Source organism: Rhinolophus ferrumequinum, chromosome 10 (assembly GCF_004115265.2).
Source record: "Rhinolophus ferrumequinum isolate MPI-CBG mRhiFer1 chromosome 10, mRhiFer1_v1.p, whole genome shotgun sequence".
Lineage (NCBI taxonomy): Eukaryota > Metazoa > Chordata > Mammalia > Chiroptera > Rhinolophidae > Rhinolophus > Rhinolophus ferrumequinum.
The window spans coordinates 80,485,015-80,504,585 of record NC_046293.1 but is presented as its reverse complement, the minus strand read 5'-3'; the positions used below and the strand labels follow the sequence as shown (position 1 = coordinate 80,504,585).

The following is a 19,571-nucleotide window of genomic DNA, read 5'->3' as shown; positions in this document are numbered from 1 at the left end:
AATTTATTACAAATCTGCTATATCAATTCTGCAATTCAGAAATTTTAAAAAAAGAACCTTTAATATCCAATTTGATTGGGAATTTTTGCTACCAAACCCTGACCTGAACTGAGATGAGGCTATTCATAGTCTTTATCCGTCTAAAAGTGAGCATTTATACATTTCACTACAGAAATATTAAGATGTTTGATTTGTAGGGTACTATACAGACCTCACTGAGGATATTAAATAATACACAATATTTGCAGGACAGAACCTCTAAAATCTAAAATGCTGAATTATATAACATATCTGAAAAGCTTTGTAAAAGGACTATATGTGTGCTAGTCAATTAAAGTCTTTCCTATTAATTATGGATTTTGTTAATCTTTTCAAAGAAGCAACTTTTGGCTTTTTAAATTCTGTTTGTTTATATTGCATTGATTTCTAATCGTTATTATTTTCTTCATTCTACTTCGGGTTTAATTTGCTCACCTTGTTCTAGCTTCTTAAGGTGGAAAAATTACATCATTGATTTTAAACCATTCTTCTAATATAAGCAAGAACCTAAAAGGTATAAAAAATTTCCTCATGACACAAGCAGCTTTAGTTGCATTTCACACGTTTTGATATACTGTGTTTCCATTGTCATTTCTTTAAAAATATTTAAAAATTCTCTTTGTGATTTCTTCTTTGATTCATGGATTGTTTGATGTCTAAAAATGTGTTTTTTCTATATATCTTATTTTTTTCTAAATCAATTCCATTATCGTTAGAGAACATAAATTGTAATCTTTTAAATTTTGAGACTTATTTTATGTGCATTTTTCAGATATCATGTTTAGTATTCCCAAATTTGATCAAAGTGGTTGACAGTGTTGTTCAGATCTACATCTCTATTAAACTTTTTGTCTAATTTTTTGTTAGTTACTGAGAAAGGGGCATTAAAAGTCTTTCCTTTCAATTGTGGATTTGGCCTTTCTCCTTTTTAAAGTACATCTCTAATAGACAAGATATAGTTGGGCCTTGCTATTTTATATAGTCTTTCTGACTTTTAGATTGTTTCATTTATAACTATAACTATTTAATATAGTTATTAGTATGGTTGGATATGGGTTTACCGTTTTGTTGTTTCCTGTTTGCCCTGTTTGTGTATTGATCCTCTGTTCTTTTTGCCCTCTTTTGGGTTAAATTGTGTGTGTGTGTGTGTGTGTGTGTGTGTGTGTGTGCACGCGCGTTCTATTTTAATTACTCTGTTGGATTTTTAACAGCACCTCCTGGCATCATTATATTTTGGTGGCTTTAGGAATTACAACATATGTCTTAATTTGTAACATTCTACTTAGAGTTAATATTGTAACACTTGAAAAATACGTAAGAACCTTGAAACAGGATAGTGGCACTTACTCACAACCATATTTTGTGCTGTGTTGACATATTCTCATATATCTACATAGTTACAAACTCCATAATACAATCTTAAAAATATTGCTTTAAACCATCATTCTTTTATATATTTATCTACGTATTTATTATTTCTTGTACTCTTCATTCTCTTTTGTAGATCAAGTTTCCATTCAGTGTTACTTCCTTTCAGGCTGAAGAACTCCCTTTAGCATTTCTTGTACTGCACATTTGCGGACAACAATGTTTTTCCTTTCATTGAAATGAGTCTTTATTTTGTCTTTAGTATCGCAGGTACTTTGTACTAGATATAAAATTCAGGTTAACAGAATTTTTTTCTTTCAGTCTTTTAAAGATGTTATTCTGTCTTCCTGCTTCTATTGTTTCTGACAAAAAGGCAGCCAACATCTGTATTTTGTTTTTCCTCATATATGCTGGGTCATTTTCCCCTCTGCTTTCTTTCTTTCAAAATTTTCTTCTGTTTATCAGTTTAACTGAGATGCGTGCTCAGGAAAGTTTCTGTTTTTTCTTAACATTTATCTTTCTTGTTGTTTGTCAAGCTTCTAGGATGTGTAAGTTTATTTCCATTAAATTTGGGGGAAATTTGGCCATAACTTTAAAAAAAATTTTTTTTTTTCTTTTCATTTTCTCCCCTCTCCTTCTGAGACACCAATCACATATATGGAGCAGCTTGATACTGTCTCACAGATCATGGAGACTGTTCAGTTTTGGTTTTTTTTTTTTCTCACCTCTCTTTTCTCCGTTCTTTGAAATGAATAATTTCTACTTATCTGTTATCAACTTCCCTTACTCTTTCTTCTGCCATTGCTAATCTGCTAAATTTTTCATCCAGCATTTAAAATTTTTCTTTAATTAAGATTTTATTTTATTTTTTTGGAGTAATTTAAGGTTCACAGCAAAATTAGGGGGAAGGTACAGAGATTTCTCACCCCCCCCCCCCGCACCCATAGCACATGTACATAGCCTCCCATTATCAACATACCCCCCAGCACCAGTGGTACATTTGTTACAACTGCCGAACCTACAGTGACCTCCAGTAGTGGGACTACTAAACACCCAAAGTCCTGAGTTTACGTAGGGTTCACTCTTCATGTTGTGCATTCTATGGAGTTGGATCCAGTGCATTTTTTTCATTTCTAAGTTTGTGCTTCATCTTATAGAATTTCCATTTGATTAGTTTTATATTTCATATTTTTTCTGCTGAGCTTTTTCTCTGTAGAGTCATTAGGACATTATTTTCTTTTTTTGCCCTTGGGTATAGTTACAATAGCTGCTCGAAAGTTCTCGTCTCCTACGTTCGACATGTAGTTTATCTCAGGATTATTTCCTACTAACTGATTTTCTTTTTTTTTCTCCCTGACTATATGGGTTATATTTCCCTTTCGATGACTAGTAATTTTTAAGGATATGCTGGATACTGTGTTACTGTGTATCTAGATTTTGTTGGATTCCTTCAGAGACTGTTGAGTTTTGTTCCAATCGGCAGTTCAATTACAGTAGGACCCCCTTATCCATGGTGCTTGCTCTCTATGGTTTCAGTTACCCCAAGTTAGCTGCAGTCTGATACTACTAAACAGAAAATTCCAGAAATAAACAATTCGTAAGTTTTAAGTTGTACACTATTCCGAGTAGCATTGTCTCACTCCATGCCCCAGGGACATGAATCCTTCCTTTGACTGGAGTATCTACACCGTACACGCTCCCGGCCTGTTAAGTCACGCAGCAGCTGTCTTGGTTTATCACACTGTTTCTCTGCGGGAGAGAGCGGAGAGGGGGTGGTTCTCACCACACTCACATATGTGGTGTCTCTCACCACATTCAGATAACTTTTATCACAGTATATTGTTATCATTGTTCTATTTTATTATTGTTGTTAATCTCTTACTGTGCCTAGTTTATAAACGAAACTTTATTATAGGTATGTTCATAGAGGAAAAAGCAGTGCCTACAGCGTTCAGTACTATCTGCGGGTTCAGACATCGCTGGGGGTCTTGGAACATATTCCTCACAGATAAGGGGGGATTGCTGTACTGGCATATCGGATTTATTTGCCTTTCCAGGCGTGTTTTTAAGCTCTCTTAGAGGGAAGAGGAAGAGTAGCCTTGTTTCTAAATCATGGAATTTCTGCGCTCTCTCTTGAGTGCCTAGGAAACCTCTTTATTCTTGCTCCTTAGAATCCTTTGTCTCTCAGTGACTGCTAGGGCTCTGATAAAGTCAGGGCTTCCCAGGCATGTTTATTGTCAGGTTTTGTTTTTCCCTGCGCATGGATAGCTTATCATTTGACCAATGACTAAATGAGACGCCTCCAAAGATTTTTGGTGCTCCTTGTCCTCAGGGTTCCTTTCCCACAAATAACCCTGCCCCACCCACTCCAGCCATGTCAGCAACCCAAACGTTAGGCGGATTCCCTGTCTCAGGGAGACCACGGAGCCCCACTTGGGTTCTGTCTTCCGTGCCTCGGTGTGAAGGTGTCTCCCAGCCAGAAAAATCAGGATAATCATGGGCCTGGCCAAGTGTGTTTTCACTCTTTCAGGAATTATACTCTTGTGCTGCCTGTTGACTAATGTCTGAAAATAGTTGCCTCATATAATCTGTGTCGTATAATAGTTATTTAGGTTGGGAAGCCTGATGTGCTACTACCATGGTTGGAAGCAAAAGCCTTTTCTACTTACTTTAAAAGACAGACTGAATGCAAAACACCTATTCAGCCCTGTGCCTCTGAGTCTGAAGGTACTTTTTAAATTGCAAAATGAATGGCCAGTCTTCTTTGATGTTTATTTTACTTTTTTTCTTCCTTGTAGTAAAAAAAAAAAAAAAAAGTAAATAAGGGTCTTACACAATAAGCAGCTTTTGGCCAGGCAATGTCACTCATGAATATGTCACTTAGATACCCATGTACAAGACTAGCTCTTATGGAGCTTGCATTCTCATAAGAGAAACAGACATAAATAAAATACTCAGTATTTTATTGTATACACTGGGGGTGCCAAAAAAAAATGTATACACATTTTAAGAGATGTTAACACTCTGGTCAGCGTTGCTCAAGCAGTAGCTCGCCATAATCAGAAGTGTCTGGACGCTGATGGTAACCACTTTGAACACCTCCTGTAATTGCAGAAGTCAAATGTGACTTGTATTCATCTTTTGTTATTGGTATATTTTCCTTTCTTAAAATGTGTATACATTTTTTTGGCACCCTGTGTGTGTGTGTGTGTGTGTGTGTGTGTGTGTGTGTTTGTGTATAAGATACAGATATATAGATACAGATATAGATATATATCTATACTATATCTGTCTATATCTATATATCTGTATCTATATAGATATATCTATATCTGTCTATATCTATATATCTGTATCTATCTTATACACAAACACACACACAGATATAGATATATGGATAACATATATATTATATATATATATGTATATATATAGATAGATATATAATTATGTACACTTGATCCTTGAACAACAGAGGTTTGAACTGCATGGGTCAACTTGTACATGGTTTTTTTAAAAATAAACACCTGTACTGGCTTTGATCTGCAGTTGGGAGTCCATGGATCATGTGGGAGTCCATGTGGAGGGCCGCCTGTATGAATTGACCTGTACCATTTAATACAGGTGATTTTTGAATCCATTGGGCATCCTGGAACCAATTCCCTTTGGATACCAAGTGTGGTTAAGTTGTTGAGGAGTCAAAAGTTATATTCAGATTTTTGACTGCATGGGGGGTTGGTTCTCCTAACCTCTGCATTGTTCAAAGGTCAACTGTATATTATAATATGTATAATATTAGTAATAGAAGTATATAAATGTTTTTAGTTATAGCAAAAAGGAGGGACGACCATTTAGGGAACAGGGCCAGAGAAATTTGAAGCAAGCATGTTAGTTTTCAGGGATAATACCCAAAAAGTGGTCATGCCAGCCAGAGGACCAGGGCATATGAAGGAGTAGTCCAGAGATTTGAGCGTCTTCACTATAGTTTGTAAGGGAGAATCCAAGTTAAACAAGAGGAGTTTTATTTTTAAAGTAATAGTAACATCTTTTGTACCAGGCTAAAAGGATATTTTGAAAATGTTTGTTAAGGGATCAAATATATGGTGATGGAAGGAGAACTGACTCTGGGTGGTGAACACATAATGTGATATATAGATGATGTATTACAGAATTGTACACGTGACACTTGTGTAATTTTACTAATAATTGTCACTCCAATAAACTTTAATTAAAAAAATAAATGATACAGAAGGAAATCCTTATTTTAACATTACCTTACACATCTTCTAGAAATATGGCCGTGTGTCACACTGCCTTGGGCTTATATCCCATCCCTCGGGTAGCTGAGTGACCTTGGGCAAGCTACTCAATCTCTCTCTGGACTCTCCAGTCAAATGGAGGATAATACCTCCTTTACAGGGTTTCTGTGAGTTGTAAATATTGGCACACAGGTACTTGGAGCCATGCTTGATGTGTAGTATGTTTTCATCGTTAATTAGTAGAGCAGTTGGAAGCACTGGGCTGCTCAGTAACTGTGGCAAGTCTATGAGGGCGAGCTTAGGATCGCAATCCAGGAGCAGCTCCAAGTGATCCTTGTTCATAGGCCTGTTGCCCATAAACAGACTCACTCTCAAAAGGAGTTCAGCCAATCTGTAGTACACTTTTTTGTGTTCAGTATTTTTACAGATGTTGGGTATTATTTAGTCAAACCAAACACGTCAATTCCCACAAATTTTGGACAGCGGATTCGTTTCCGTAATAAGAAGATACAATTAATATAACAACCCAGGAATTTGGGATTACTCAAATCCTGTCCAGATGAGCTCCCTTGCTCCTCAGTTTTCTTGGGCACTCTTTACATAAACTCAAAGCTTTGTTACTGGCTTGGGTTTTGGTCCCAAATACCCGTCATATGGGCCATGAGGCAGACAGTTCAAATCTCATTGATCCTTGGTGTGGATAGCCGCAGTAGCAAGTACTGAGAGTCGTGCCCTGGAGGTGAAAGCAAACCTTTTCTGATAACATCACTTCTTTTCTCCCTGCGAGAAAGATGGTGGTATCATTGGAGAGAACCAAAGGCCTGGCTATTAAGCCATTTGAATTAACAAGAGAAATAAACCTGAGGAACGTTGACCTCTGTAGGAGGTGAAGCTCAATTCCTGTGGTGCCCTACCCCTCCTAGTCTTTACCAGGACTTTCCCTCCCTCTCTCCTACAGGAAGACTGCTGCTGCTGTGTTAGACAGTTTCCACGACTTCCTTTGGAGCCGTGGTCCTAAGGGTGGGACTTTCCAAGTGGTTAAGAAGTCACAGCACCTGAGAGAGTGAGGTGACCTTTCCTCAGTGAGGTTTCTCCTCCAGCAGGGCTGTGATTGGAACACCTCTTTTAGGGGTTTGTCCTTCTACCTGAGAAACATTTTGAGTGGGAAATCCCAGAATACCATGCTCTCTAGTAGGTTCCTTCTGCTGTTTGCTACTTAGTGTGGTCTTTCCTCTAAGATGAATGGTGCAATTCAAGATTTGGCCTTTAGATAAAACAGGAAGAACAGGTGTTTGGCTGCCAAGATTCCAGGACATTTGACTGCCCAAACACACATAATGAAGTTCTCCATAGCACTATCCTAGCCCATTAGTTTTCCACTGGGGTCTGGGGACAGAGTATCATAGCTTCCTGTGTTCTCTCTGTAGGCTTTGGTTAGGTTAGGGCCGCTCAAGCAGGTTATTTGGTTGAATCCATCAAAATCACACACCAGCAATCCCAGTACACAGTGTGGGCCACAGCTGGCAGGTTGGCTCTTATGGAAAATTTAAACACGTTACTGGAATACAAGCATAAACAGCCAAATTATGTATAGATTGTGATATTCAGATTCCTAAAATGGTAGGAATTGCTTGTAACTCTGAATCCATTTTCTTATAAAAAAAAAAAAACACTTTTGAAAATGGTAACTAAATCCCAGACTAATTCACATAATTCTTATATATCCTTTAATGTAATGATATTATTAACTATAATACCACTTCCATGATACCGAATCCCATTTTATAAATCAGGCTTATTTTGGTGAGAGAATTCACGTTGAGCTCCAATTTAAGACCCTAATATGTATTTCCCGTGGAGCTGTAGGCTTTGGGTGGGCCAGAAGCACTGTTAGTCTAGTCCTAACAAAGTGATTCATGGTTTTGTCAGTAGAGAATCCCACTCCCGACCCTGTCCCACTGTCCCTTACACGACATACCCACCACTCACCACCCCCCAACACACACACACGCATGTGACACACACACAGATATCCTATTTATTAGAGTCTCTTTGGAAACATAGCAGTCATAAAATTAGTGAAGTTTCTGCTCTCAGTTTACAAATGGTGGGGAAGCAGGCAATTCTTGTTTTTGCTACAGTAGGTAAGATTTGATTTTTCCCTCTCAGGTTAAATCTGTGCATTTTTTTCCTTGTAAATGTTGATACACATACAGTGACTCAGTTCTTATATATGATGTACTTTAGGTACTTTGTATGTTAAAGAGATGGCTGTAGGCTGACACAGTAACTCAAATATCATTGTAAAATACAGCCAAAAGTGGTCATTTTATCTTGGATTAGTTTACATTTTGATCATGTAATTGTTGAAAATGTGTAATTTCTAAATTTATTGCATATTCAAAAGAAAACAGAGTTTAACTCTTCCAAATTGGCATAAGCTTCAGTGTGCCCAAGCAACTAACGTGTTGCTTGTCAGGAAACAGAGAAAAATCTATCAAAACGTTAAGCTTTGTGTTGGAAGGAAGAGACCCTTGTGGGTGATGTGTTTCATTTAAATTATTAATCATTCTGCTTCTCTTGGAAGAGTAAAACAGGAACGGGGAAGGTGTTCCAAGCAAATATCATATGTCTTTTCTTTCACCGAGTTACTTATTTAGACTAAGCAATAGGGGGACACTGGTGCTTTCAGCCATTTTTTAATGTTCAATAGCCTCAGGCTTTCCAAAATAAAGTCTGAAAAATCAAACCTTTAATCCATTGCACAGTGTTAGTTACTATCTGGCATCCAATAAATATGTGTTGAAGATGCAATGAGGAAGTACTACCAGGATTCTAAGCAGAAGGTACCTAAAAGTACTCTAACTACAATGCATATGTCATGACTGAATATTTGTGGCCGGCCAGGCATAGCTTAATGCATGCAGACCTTGATCTTGGTTACAAAATGTCATCCTTAAGATCGCCGGGCAAGATGTCAAGAAGGAGAAAGTCAAAAGATATTAGAAGATAAAGGCATAGAAATGGATTTGCTTGGCAGTATGAATCATTCCCCCACGCCCACCCCCACACCCATTCCCAGGAATAGGTCAAGTCTGTATTCTTTACGGGACAGCATTAACCAAGTCAAATCTCCTTCCAAGTGTGGGGTTTCTTTCTTTTTTCAACTTATTTACCTTTTGGGCACTACATGGATTTGTACTGCCATTGCAAAACAATACTCAGCAGAAAAATCAGCGGTTTAAATATTTTAAACAGAGATAGGTCAAGCGCATGTTATGGAAACAACCACAGCATCAGAGTAAAACCTCCAGGGTGGATATGCTGCGTTCACCACTATACTCTTTCAATTCCAGGGAAGACGTCAAATTCCATTGGAGACTCCAACCTACAATGGGTAGCTATGGTGTTGCCGGCATTCTTTTCCTTTGTAATTGGGTTTGGTTTTGGAGCCTTATACTGGAAGGTAAGTGTTGCTATTTTTTTTTTTCTTGATCGAAAACTTTCTGAACTTTATTTGTTCTTACTATATTTTATATACATGATTAACAAACTGCCCTTTTCTGAGAAAGGATCTTATCAAGGAAACAGTAAGATAAGTCCAATCTAGTCTCAACGAAATTTAAATCTTAGAAATGTTTCTCCCCATTACTTACTATACTTTGGAGACAACTTTTGTAGCTGACAATGCACACTTAAGAAATGGCAACTGGTTTTAATAGCTTGAACTAAATATAAAAGGGAAGAAAATATGCTGAAAATCTTATCATGTGCTTAAAGCCAAACAGAAGTGCCATTGGTGTTATGTGCTATTTTGCATTTTTACCTTTTGTTCTCTTTTTATTGAAGCCTGTCTACAATTTTAAAATGTGCTAGATCATTGTGACTCAGCTGTCTGAAATGTTTTCTGAATTTGAACCCTATTTAAATCTTTCAGTTTCTTTATTACATTTTTGCTTCCAACATCCTAAAATTGTTGAGTCAATACTACCATGCATTTTACATAATTTCCTATTGGAAAAATATTTTACATACTGCAACGTGAAGAAAATAGTTACTGGAGCTATTGACATAAAAGACGAAAGTGAAGACCATTTACCTCTTAAATGTTATACTATTCGTTGATATGTTTGCAATATATGTCATTGTTCTTTTCCCAGAAGAAACAATCAAATCTTACAAGAGCAGTTGAAAATATACAGATTAATGAAGAGGATAATGAGATAAGGTATTTTGTTTTTACTAAATGTTTGCACAAGTAAGCCTAACGTGGCCATTTCACATACCGTGCACGTGCTTACAGCTTCTGGAAGAAGGTGTGCATGCTTGTAATGGCGGCTCTAACCAGTGTCTTCCAAATCTTCATCCACGTTTCTGACATCTCACTCTCTCTTCAATTCTATATTTCCATTTACCTATAGAACACTTATGTCACAATCCTTCTTAGGGTGTCAGTAGCGGTCCTCTTTTCTTTCTTTTTTGTGCTGTAAGAATCTTGCTCTGACTCCTGCTCATGGAGCTCAGTAGGGCATGTTTCCTTATTCTCCTCCTTTTCATGCTATTACCAAGACATACTGATTTCTCTCTCAGAGTCTCTTACAAGTTTCGCTCTTTCTTTGGCAATGCCGATTGTCTCCATCCATATCTTGGTTATGTTTTGGCTGAGTTGCTACCACAGAATCTTTCTTTTCCTTAGTCTTTCTATCCTCCACCTTTGTCTCCTTCTTCCTTAAACCCTGGTTCGTAGTATCACTTCCTAGTCAAGATACTTGCTGTGCTTTTTCTCTCATATATTTAATAGATTTGACTTCACTCTAGCTTTCAGAGCCTTAACTTTTCCCAACCTGTGAAGTGTTTTCTCCAAAGCCAAATATAAACATTGTTTTAAGATACCATTCCATTTACTGCAGCTGACCCTGATTACATTTTTTTTTAATCTTACCCCAGTACTAATACTTTGATTTTATATTCAGTTGTAATTTTCATTTGGCATGTTACTTTCTCTCATATCATGCCTGTGTGTACATATTCACATATTAAGTGCATATAAGCATTGTTAGTATGTGTATATGCATATACATAGAGAACTTTAAAAACTACTTGGGGAGACTATGTTCAGGCAGATAAAGTCTTCTCAGTAATTACTTCTAAGTAATACTTACGAAGATAAGCTTTCCACTCAATTTTGTAATCTTTCACTACTCTTCCTACAGAAATAACTGCCTTTTAGAATGCCAGGATCATGATGTACTTCAGAATCTCTGTCCAAAAGCAGTTAATAAACATTTTTCTTGTTTTTCAGTATGTTGCAAGAAAAGGAGAGAGAGTTTCAAGAAGTGTAATTGTGGCTCGTATTAACACTGTTACTTTCGTACATTGGTAAGTTTTTTAGAATTCAAGCTGAAAGATTTAACAAGACTATACAGCATCTTAGATGCCAAAATGTAGAAACAAAATGAATTAAGGCTTCTATTAAGCGGATGTCAGTCTGTGAACTGAAAAGCTGTTTCATAATTGAATTGTGCGTTTCTGATTCATTGTGTGTTCTCAAGTTTTGAAAGACAAAGCAGTGGTAGTCCTGATTAGTGGATTAATCTTTTCTGGGAGAAATATAGAAAATTAACGTTGAATAGTTACTGTTTTTGAGGCCAGAAAGTAAGTTACAGACAGGGAATAGAGTAAACTAGGACTAAAATAAAAACGTTATTAATAGAAGAAGAATAAATAAAACCAGTTTTGATTAGGTGTGACTATTTACTATAAGATGACAGAAAAAGTGTTTCATTTGTTAGATGCTGAAACAAGTGAAAACCAAAAACATTTCCCTGTCATTTTACAAAAAAGGAAAAAAGGTCAAAATATCTTACAGTCGGGAGAGGGAAATTGTCAAGGCAAAGTGCCACCGGTCACATGACTGTTAGTCATTGTGTCTTATCACAGTCCAGAGCCCAGGACACACGGAATATAAACCAGTGACAGATACCTGTTGTGGTTGCGTGGCTGGATGGAGAGTAAGAAGAGTAAGAAAACAAGGCCGGAAGGCACCGATGTCCATATCTCCTCCCCCAGCTCCCAAGCTCCAGATACTGTTGGGGGAGTACCTCGAATGATACTAACCTGATCCCACATCCATTCATGCTCTTCTCACCTTCACTTCTGCTAACTGGCTGTTTGGTATGCCCGTGGAATCCTGAGCACGTATATTGTAATATACGTGGAATACGAGAGTCGCTCAGTCTCCTAACTGCAGTTCTCCTCTCCTCGTCAAAGGATCGCTTATGCTCCCAGATTATTACAGATGTGGGCAGTGGTGATTTGGGCCTTCTCCTGACAGATCGCTGTCTTCCAGCTTTCACTTCTATCCCAGATTCAGACATTTATCTCTAGATTGAAACTTCCCCAGGAAAACGGGGTCCTAGAGCTCCTTGCCTCCTGCAGGAGCACTCACTTTTATAGTTATAGAACATTTTCAACAACCCCAAATAACATGATACAATAATAATTATGTCTCACATTTCTCTAACACTTTAACCCTGCTACTGCACAGACTTCCTTTTTACCTTTAAGTATGCTCTAGATCACTACCGTGTTTCCCTGAAAATGAGACCTAACCAGAAAATAAGCCCTAGCATGATTTTTCAGGATGACATCCCCTGAACATAAGCCCTAACGCATTTTTTTGAGCAAAAATTAATATAAGACCCGGTCTTATTTTCGGTGAAACATGGTATGTCCAAAGCATGACGCCCAGCTTCTCTCCAAACTCATTTGTCCTATCAAATAATGTAAGTGAACACACCCTTCATTGCAACCCTTTTATCTTTTTCTGGAGCTATCTTTTCTGAAGCCACACTGCAATCATTTTTTCCTAGTATTTCTCTGCCCTCAACCCCAACGCAAGCCTCACTGTATGTTCCCTGTCTGTCATTTCAGTTCCCTTAAGCTAGACATCCACAAATCACACATTAAATGGTTAATTAAGTCTTAAAGGCTCAAGTAACATCCTCTGTTGTTTGGTTTTGAATTGCATGGCCGGGATCCTGCTTTGGCACACAGGTCTTTCATCATGTAGTTTTTAATTGTGACATTTGTCCTGTGACATTTAGAGGGTGGATTATGGTGGGAAAACTCAGGGCACTTGTGTAAGAGAAAAAGATGGCATTTTAAAGCAACTGTCGTGCAGCCACTTACGCAAATGCCTGCTAGTCAGGGAACATTCAAGGACAGGAACTGAGGCTGTCAAGTTCTCGCCGTATCTCCTCACAAGCCCTTCACCTGTCACCTGTGTGTCGTAGGCTCTCATACATGTTTGGTGAAGGAACAACTGAGTGAATGCAAAACCGCTAAGTGAAAGTTTAACCAAGTGGTAAGAAGATCGTTAGATCTGCTTTACATCATCATGCCTGTCGTTAACGATGCTATATTGTGGACTTAAAGATGTGTTGAGGGCAGCGCTCACATTAAGTGTTCTTGGCTAAATTAAAAAAAAATAATAATAATCTTTAAAAAAATGAAATACGGTTTTATTGTTATCTTGTGCGCGCATGCGTGTGTCTAATGTGCAGATTTTGGTCAATAGGACAGTCAAATGTGCACAGCCAGGGGGGGTTACAGTCACATGAGAGATGATTAATTTATTTTTCTTAAAATACAAAATATTATTTACAAATCAAAGTGGACAGTCAGGTTAAAAAGAAGCCCTGAATTGTTTAGAAATAAACTCATCGCACATTGACTCGTCAGTGTCAAGTGGATGAAGAAGTGGCATTCTCTTTCATGAAGTACCTTACCCGTCGTCTCTCCAAAGCCTCCAAAGCACTGACTTCCCACATGAACGTAATCTCTCTTTATGGCCCTCTAACCGTGTTTCATATTACATTTCGTATGATATAATACTCACAAAATACTACTATATTAGTAGGACATGACAGTTACTTACAGAGATATTTTGTGTCCTCCTCTAAACCATAAATTCTTAGAGGGCAGGATTTGTTTCTGAATTTCATTTTGGAATTCCACCAACCTCGATAGCTTATACTTTGTGCATGTTAAGTGATGAATAAATATTTGTTGAATAAATGAATGGAGATGAATGAGTGTCTCGGAGTATTGCAATAATGTGAGAATGAGATTGACGGAAATAAAAACAAAATAGACATGCATATGTACAAGTAAAGAAGTTGAATGCTGAAGATAGGAAAAAAGGAAGAAAAAGGAGCCAGCTCGTTACAATGAATCTGCAGACCCCAAAGTTAAAATGTGTGTCATTTGTAATCATTTGTTGAGCACCCATTGTATAGAGTAAAGCCTTTTGATTGTCCCTGTACCAAAACAGATTTAAAACTTCCAAGGAACTTTAATTTAGGGAAAGGGATGTGGTAGAGAGAAAGGTTTGGGAGAGCAGACTATGACGTGGTAGGAGAGGAAATCTGCCAAAAAATAAGAATAACAGCAGTAAAAAGTACCAAGACAGAAATGAAATGTGGAGTTGTAATTATATAGTTTAAAAATTAGACATGATTTGGATTACATTCATTTTCTTTTTAACAAGAAAGGGGAAAATACAGGGAATGACAGATTTATGGCAAGAATTTCTCCCTGAAATGGAAGTTTCACCAACTAAACCTAATTAAATCAGAGCAGCTATTGGAACGCTAGAATAGAAAACATGGAATCGTTAGTTAGTTCTCCAAAGGAAATAACCTGTAATTGGAAAATGAAGAGAAGGGGGGTTCATTTTAAATATAAGCAAAGAACATGAAAAAGAATGTAAGGTAATGAACTAGAAACAGAAGGAATTGCCTCTAATTGGACACTAAAGCTGTGGTTATCTGACATCAAACATGAACAATAAAAGTTAAAAAAACCACTTGATCAACTAAGCTGATTCCAAATATCCACGTGTAGCATCCCACAAGAATTTTTCATTTATTGGGTTGTGTGTAGCACAGTTCAGAGGAAAGAAATAAACTAGACTATATTATAGGAAAATTTTGCTCTTCATTCTTTCTACAGACTCTAGTAGGTGCATTTTTGCAGGCCAAGATTAATGGAACCTAGCTGTGTCCTCCAAATGCTAATAGCCTACAAAAGGAAATAGGACCTATGCATAATACTCTGTTTAAAAAAGAAGCTAGAAGTTTACAAAGTTGAAAATGCAACGAAAGGAGCTTACAAGCAAAATGCAATAAGAGGGCAAAGGCAAGCCCACTGCATATGGCTGTACAGGATGTGCCCACAATGTAGCTCCAGATGTTGGAATGGATGGCATCCCTTGGAATGGTACCACATACTCCCATATCCAGTTGCCTTATTTGAAGGGAGAGCGAAATCACTAGCTACAGGAGAAAGACTTCGTTGTGTAGGTGATGGAGGGGGCACTTGTACTGAGTTAGACGTTGGATAATTGGTACAATTTTATTAGCAGTAGGGAAGGGGTAACCCAGATACTGCACGTGGCCTAAATTAAGCCAGGGAAGCCAAAAGTACCGATTGTGTCCCAGAGTCAGTCTGTACAGTTGGACTCCAGTGGAGACCATACATAAAGAGTTAGTAAAGCGCTGAGAAGAAAGGGTGGTGATCACTTTGAAAGTATAGGACTTGCACTCTGTTGAGTCACAGAAGGATCAGTTGGAGGGTTCAGAAAAGATGTGAGTGATACAAGCAAAGCAGAGCTTTAGGAAAGTAATGAGATAGCGGCGAGGCCAGATAAACAGGAGCGCGGAAGTAGATTCAGGGAGCCGAGGCCACGTAGGAGGCCAGTCTTTCAGACAGATAGATGTGAGAGAATAAGGACCCGATTAGGGTGAGGGCCACGGAAACAGCAAAGCATGGACCACTTTGGGGACACTGCAGTAAAAGAATCAACAAATGCTAGTTACTGATGGGATGTGAGGCTCAACAGTACAGGGGATGATCTGGAGCCTTTGGGACCAACCAGATGGTGGTGCCCTTAAAAGAAAATAGAAGGAGCTGTGAGTAAATATTGACCAGTGGCCAAATATGTTAAACTGGAATTCAGAGAATAGTCAGAGCTGCAAATAATAGATTTGGGAGTTGGGAATCCGCTACAAAGAAGTTTAATTGAGCCCTTGGTAGGACGGCATGCAGAGTCACCCAGAAGTCCCAGTTTGCAGTGTTTATTAACTTACCCTAGCATGGTGAGAGTCGAAAGTAATTTTTATTATATTGAGGCTGGTGGAGAGATTCATGAAAGAAACACAACCGAGAAGTTTCCTATAGATCTGAGCTAAGACAGAACATAATAGACCCTCGAGGTAGAATACAGATGAGCGCCGAGTCAGGCGTGGTCATTCAGCACGCAGGATGTGGGAATGATGAGTTCCCAAATGGCGGGATCTGTGACTGTTTACTAGAGAGTTCCTAAAAATTTCAGGAGCTTTGGAGTTGTACATTTGGAGCTCTCTTTCTGACACGTCACGAGAAAGGGATGAGACTCAGGTTCCAGCCTTGGCTCTGCAGTTTAAACTCTAAGTTCCTGAATGAGTCAGTTGTCTTTTAAGCCCTGTTTTTTCAAATATAATGAAAGGATTATTATTAGAATCCTGCTTATTTCATGAGGTTGTTGCCAAAATCCAGGGTATCATTATAAAAATTATAGTTTTGTTCGGTGGTGGGAAAACAGTTGATAGCTTTCAAGTTTATTTTCTTTGCTAAATGACCCAGGGACAAAATCAGAAATAGATTTCTAATCTTGGTTTCCTACGTTTGATTAAGTTTAGAATTTTAAATTATTCATAGGTTTTTGTTTTTAAAAACAATATATCCTTTTGCTTTTCTCTGATTCCCTTTTGCTTTTCTAACCAAGAGCTTTATTTTTAAAATATCTGCTATGTATTTTGGATTTCTGAAGTTTTCTCTTAATGCCTCTACATTTTCCTTCAGGATTTAATTCTGCTTTCCTAAATGGAGGTTTTTTAGTTCCGAGAGTTCTCTGTTTGATAAGTTGTCGTGTATGATTGTTTTTAGTATGTTGTATTCAGAAAGACTAGAAAAAATACTGTACTTCTTATCACTCATACTATCGTATTTTATACATAACCTGTGTAGTGATCTCATTATATTTTAGAAACAGTGATCTGTGATTGTGGGATAAATAAGGACAAAGATAGAGGAAAAGTAGTGAGTAGGGAAGAAAAGAAATGCAGAAATGCCATTTACAGGTGGGGATTGAAGATAGTATGAAGATACTGTCTACAATAGAAAATAGATAAGGAAATACAAATATTTCACTTGAAATTTGCAAAATCTGAAAGCTGAGTCCAAAGCTCTGTGTCTTAACACCAGCACAGAAGAACTGAAACAAAGTCTAGCTTTCATGCTTAAACAAGTACAATAAGCTGTGCTAACGCCCAATGAACTTCCCGGAGGCTTTGTGAGGATGTGGTGCCAGGATTTGTCTTTCGTTTTTTGGCCAACAGTTTTGAATGACATCTTGCTGCTGCTATTTCCTCAACTGGGAGAAGCACTTGCTAGAAGCTGGCTGGGCAATCCAGATACCAGCTCTGCTCAATGGCCGGGAGGCTAGTTCTTGTTGGTAGTCTCTGACCAGCTTCTCCACCTGTCCCAGATATCTTTTATGCGGCTCCATCTCTCTCCACTTCTCCACTCTCTAGACACTGCCTTTGTGCTTCAAACTCTCTCCCCTCACGACCTGTCTGCTACTTTTTCTTAGCCTTGTTAGAGAAATTCAAGGTGACATAGTTTGATCACCCTCTTACCACAAATGGAGATAATCTGTGGTATGCTTGGGAATATGAAAGCCACAGGGTATTCATCCATTCTTATGCTAAAAAAAAAAATATATATATATATATATATATATATATATATATATATATATATATATATATATATATATATATATATATATATATATATATATTGAGTGTCTATTTCGTGCCAGGCACTGTTCTAGGTGTTGGAGTATGGTAGTAAGTAAAAAAAATAATAATAATAAAACATAGACAAAGCTCCATGTCCTCATGGAGCTTACATTCTAATGGGAGCCGACAGTCAAAACCAATAAGATCAGTTCAGATAATGTTCAGTGTAATCGGGGAGTTCATAGAGAGTGACTGATCATTGCATCTCGAAAAACATTTGTCAAGTTTTTTCAGGCTGTGTATGTAAAGCACACGTTGTAAGTTGGTTAGTGATTCTGTAGTCATATGAATTCAGCTGTTGAGAATGATAAGAAGGCAGAAAGCATATACACCATAATCTCTCTTTTTGTCTTTCCTCTCTAGGCGGGTAACAGTTCATGTTTGCTTCATAAATGAAGCAGCTTTACACAAATTCCTATTCTGTCTGAAGTGACAGACCGCGTCTTTATCTGTTCTTGCTTCCCATGCCTCTACATGGATGATTCAGAAATTGGAACAAAGTGTTTTACTGTGAAACTGGCACTGAATTAATCATCTATCAAGAAGAACTTGTATGGCGCAGGACTCTATTTTAAGGACTTGTCGTCTCATTTAGAACCTGCAACTGATGTTGGGAGAGAAAGCACGTGTCCCAGACTGCACGCACCGTTTTGCATGCCTCCAGAGACGTCTAATTGCTGAAAAGCCACATAGTTTTATTTTCAGTTACAACCTGCAGTTTCTAGTTATCTTGGTCTCTTCAAGTAGAATTCAGCCTGGATAGTCGAGGTAATAATTTTTCTCAAAGGGATCTAGAGAAATTTTAAAAACAGCAAACTCAATAGCCTCAGACACTGTACATAGAGAAAGCGGTGGGAAAAAAGTAATTGGAGTAGGCGTGACGTCAGCCTTGTAGCCGCTGATTCATGATAATGGGTCTGATTTTGGTCTCTTCCTGACAATAAACCATGCTCAGCCATATCTCCCTAGACAGATGGACATAGTGGGCTGGGTCTATCCACGCAGGGGAGCAAATACTGAATTAGGACTGTGATACCTTTGCAGAGGGGTGGCTCTCTGAGTCATCATGGGAAGAAGCTATGAACACGAAACCACAGGACAGGCGCCTGGGAGGACACTTGGCACCCCTGGTGAAGGCGGCCTTTTCCCTGGACCACTACAGAGTGTATAAATCGTGTTTGCAAAATATATTACAAAATGTTTATATTCTAAAACTATTATAAAGTTATGCAAAGGGATTTAGGAGAAACTGCTGAATGTATGAAGGTCCCATTTTCAGTTCCCACATGGGAGAGAGTGAAAATATGGCATTTAGTTATCTAAGGTTAGAAAACCACACCCTCATGCTGATAGGGGTGCTGAAAACTAGGTTACTTGGCTTTTACAAGGATGCAAGGAATTGGGAAACTCTACATATTTATAGTATAATCACCATTATCTGTTTAAAGGATCCATTTATTTAAAAGCAGGCACTCTATATCCATTAAGGTTTATGAATTTTAAGAAAAAGAGAGCTTTATGTAGTTATGCATGTCAGTTTGCTATTTAAAATATATGACAGCGTTTGTCATGCTAAGAGTGATTTTGGCAGGAATTCGCAAGGTGGACATTGTGCTTTTTAAAACTAGAACTTGTAAGACATGTGAATTTCCATTGCCATATATATATACATATATATATATATATATATATATATATATATATATATATATATGTATATATATGTATATATATTATGGTCAAAGGAACATCTGATTAAAGTCAAAGAATGATTTCTTATGGCTTATTTTGATGAAGGTTCTTTTAGTAGATCACGAACATACACTTAAAGGAATCCAAAGCTTTCCATTATAACTTAATCCTTATAATAACATTATTGCCCTATACTACCACCCGGAGAGGACCATTTTCATTGTAGGGATACAAAAGGGTATGGAAAACTAACTGCTGGCTTTCCTCTGATTTCAAAAGTCTAAGCATTTCTAGTGTAGTTGGATTT

General features: G+C 37.7%; 1 protein-coding gene across 2 annotated transcripts in view; it reads left to right on the top strand.

The window, feature by feature from the left end:
• KITLG (KIT ligand) overlaps positions 1-19,270 on the top strand; it is an 86,068-nt gene extending 66,798 nt beyond the window's left edge. The window contains exons 6-9 of one of the 2 annotated variants that reach the window (XM_033118193.1): positions 9,023-9,132; positions 9,827-9,894; positions 10,969-11,045; positions 17,936-19,270. In XM_033118193.1, coding sequence (XP_032974084.1) covers positions 9,023-9,132; positions 9,827-9,894; positions 10,969-11,008 — 218 coding nt within the window. In that variant the 3' untranslated portion in view covers positions 11,009-11,045; positions 17,936-19,270. The remainder of the gene's footprint in view (positions 1-9,022; positions 9,133-9,826; positions 9,895-10,968; positions 11,046-17,935) is intronic. The other variant, XM_033118192.1, reaches the window with a different exon arrangement.
• Positions 19,271-19,571: the final 301 nt, after the last annotated feature.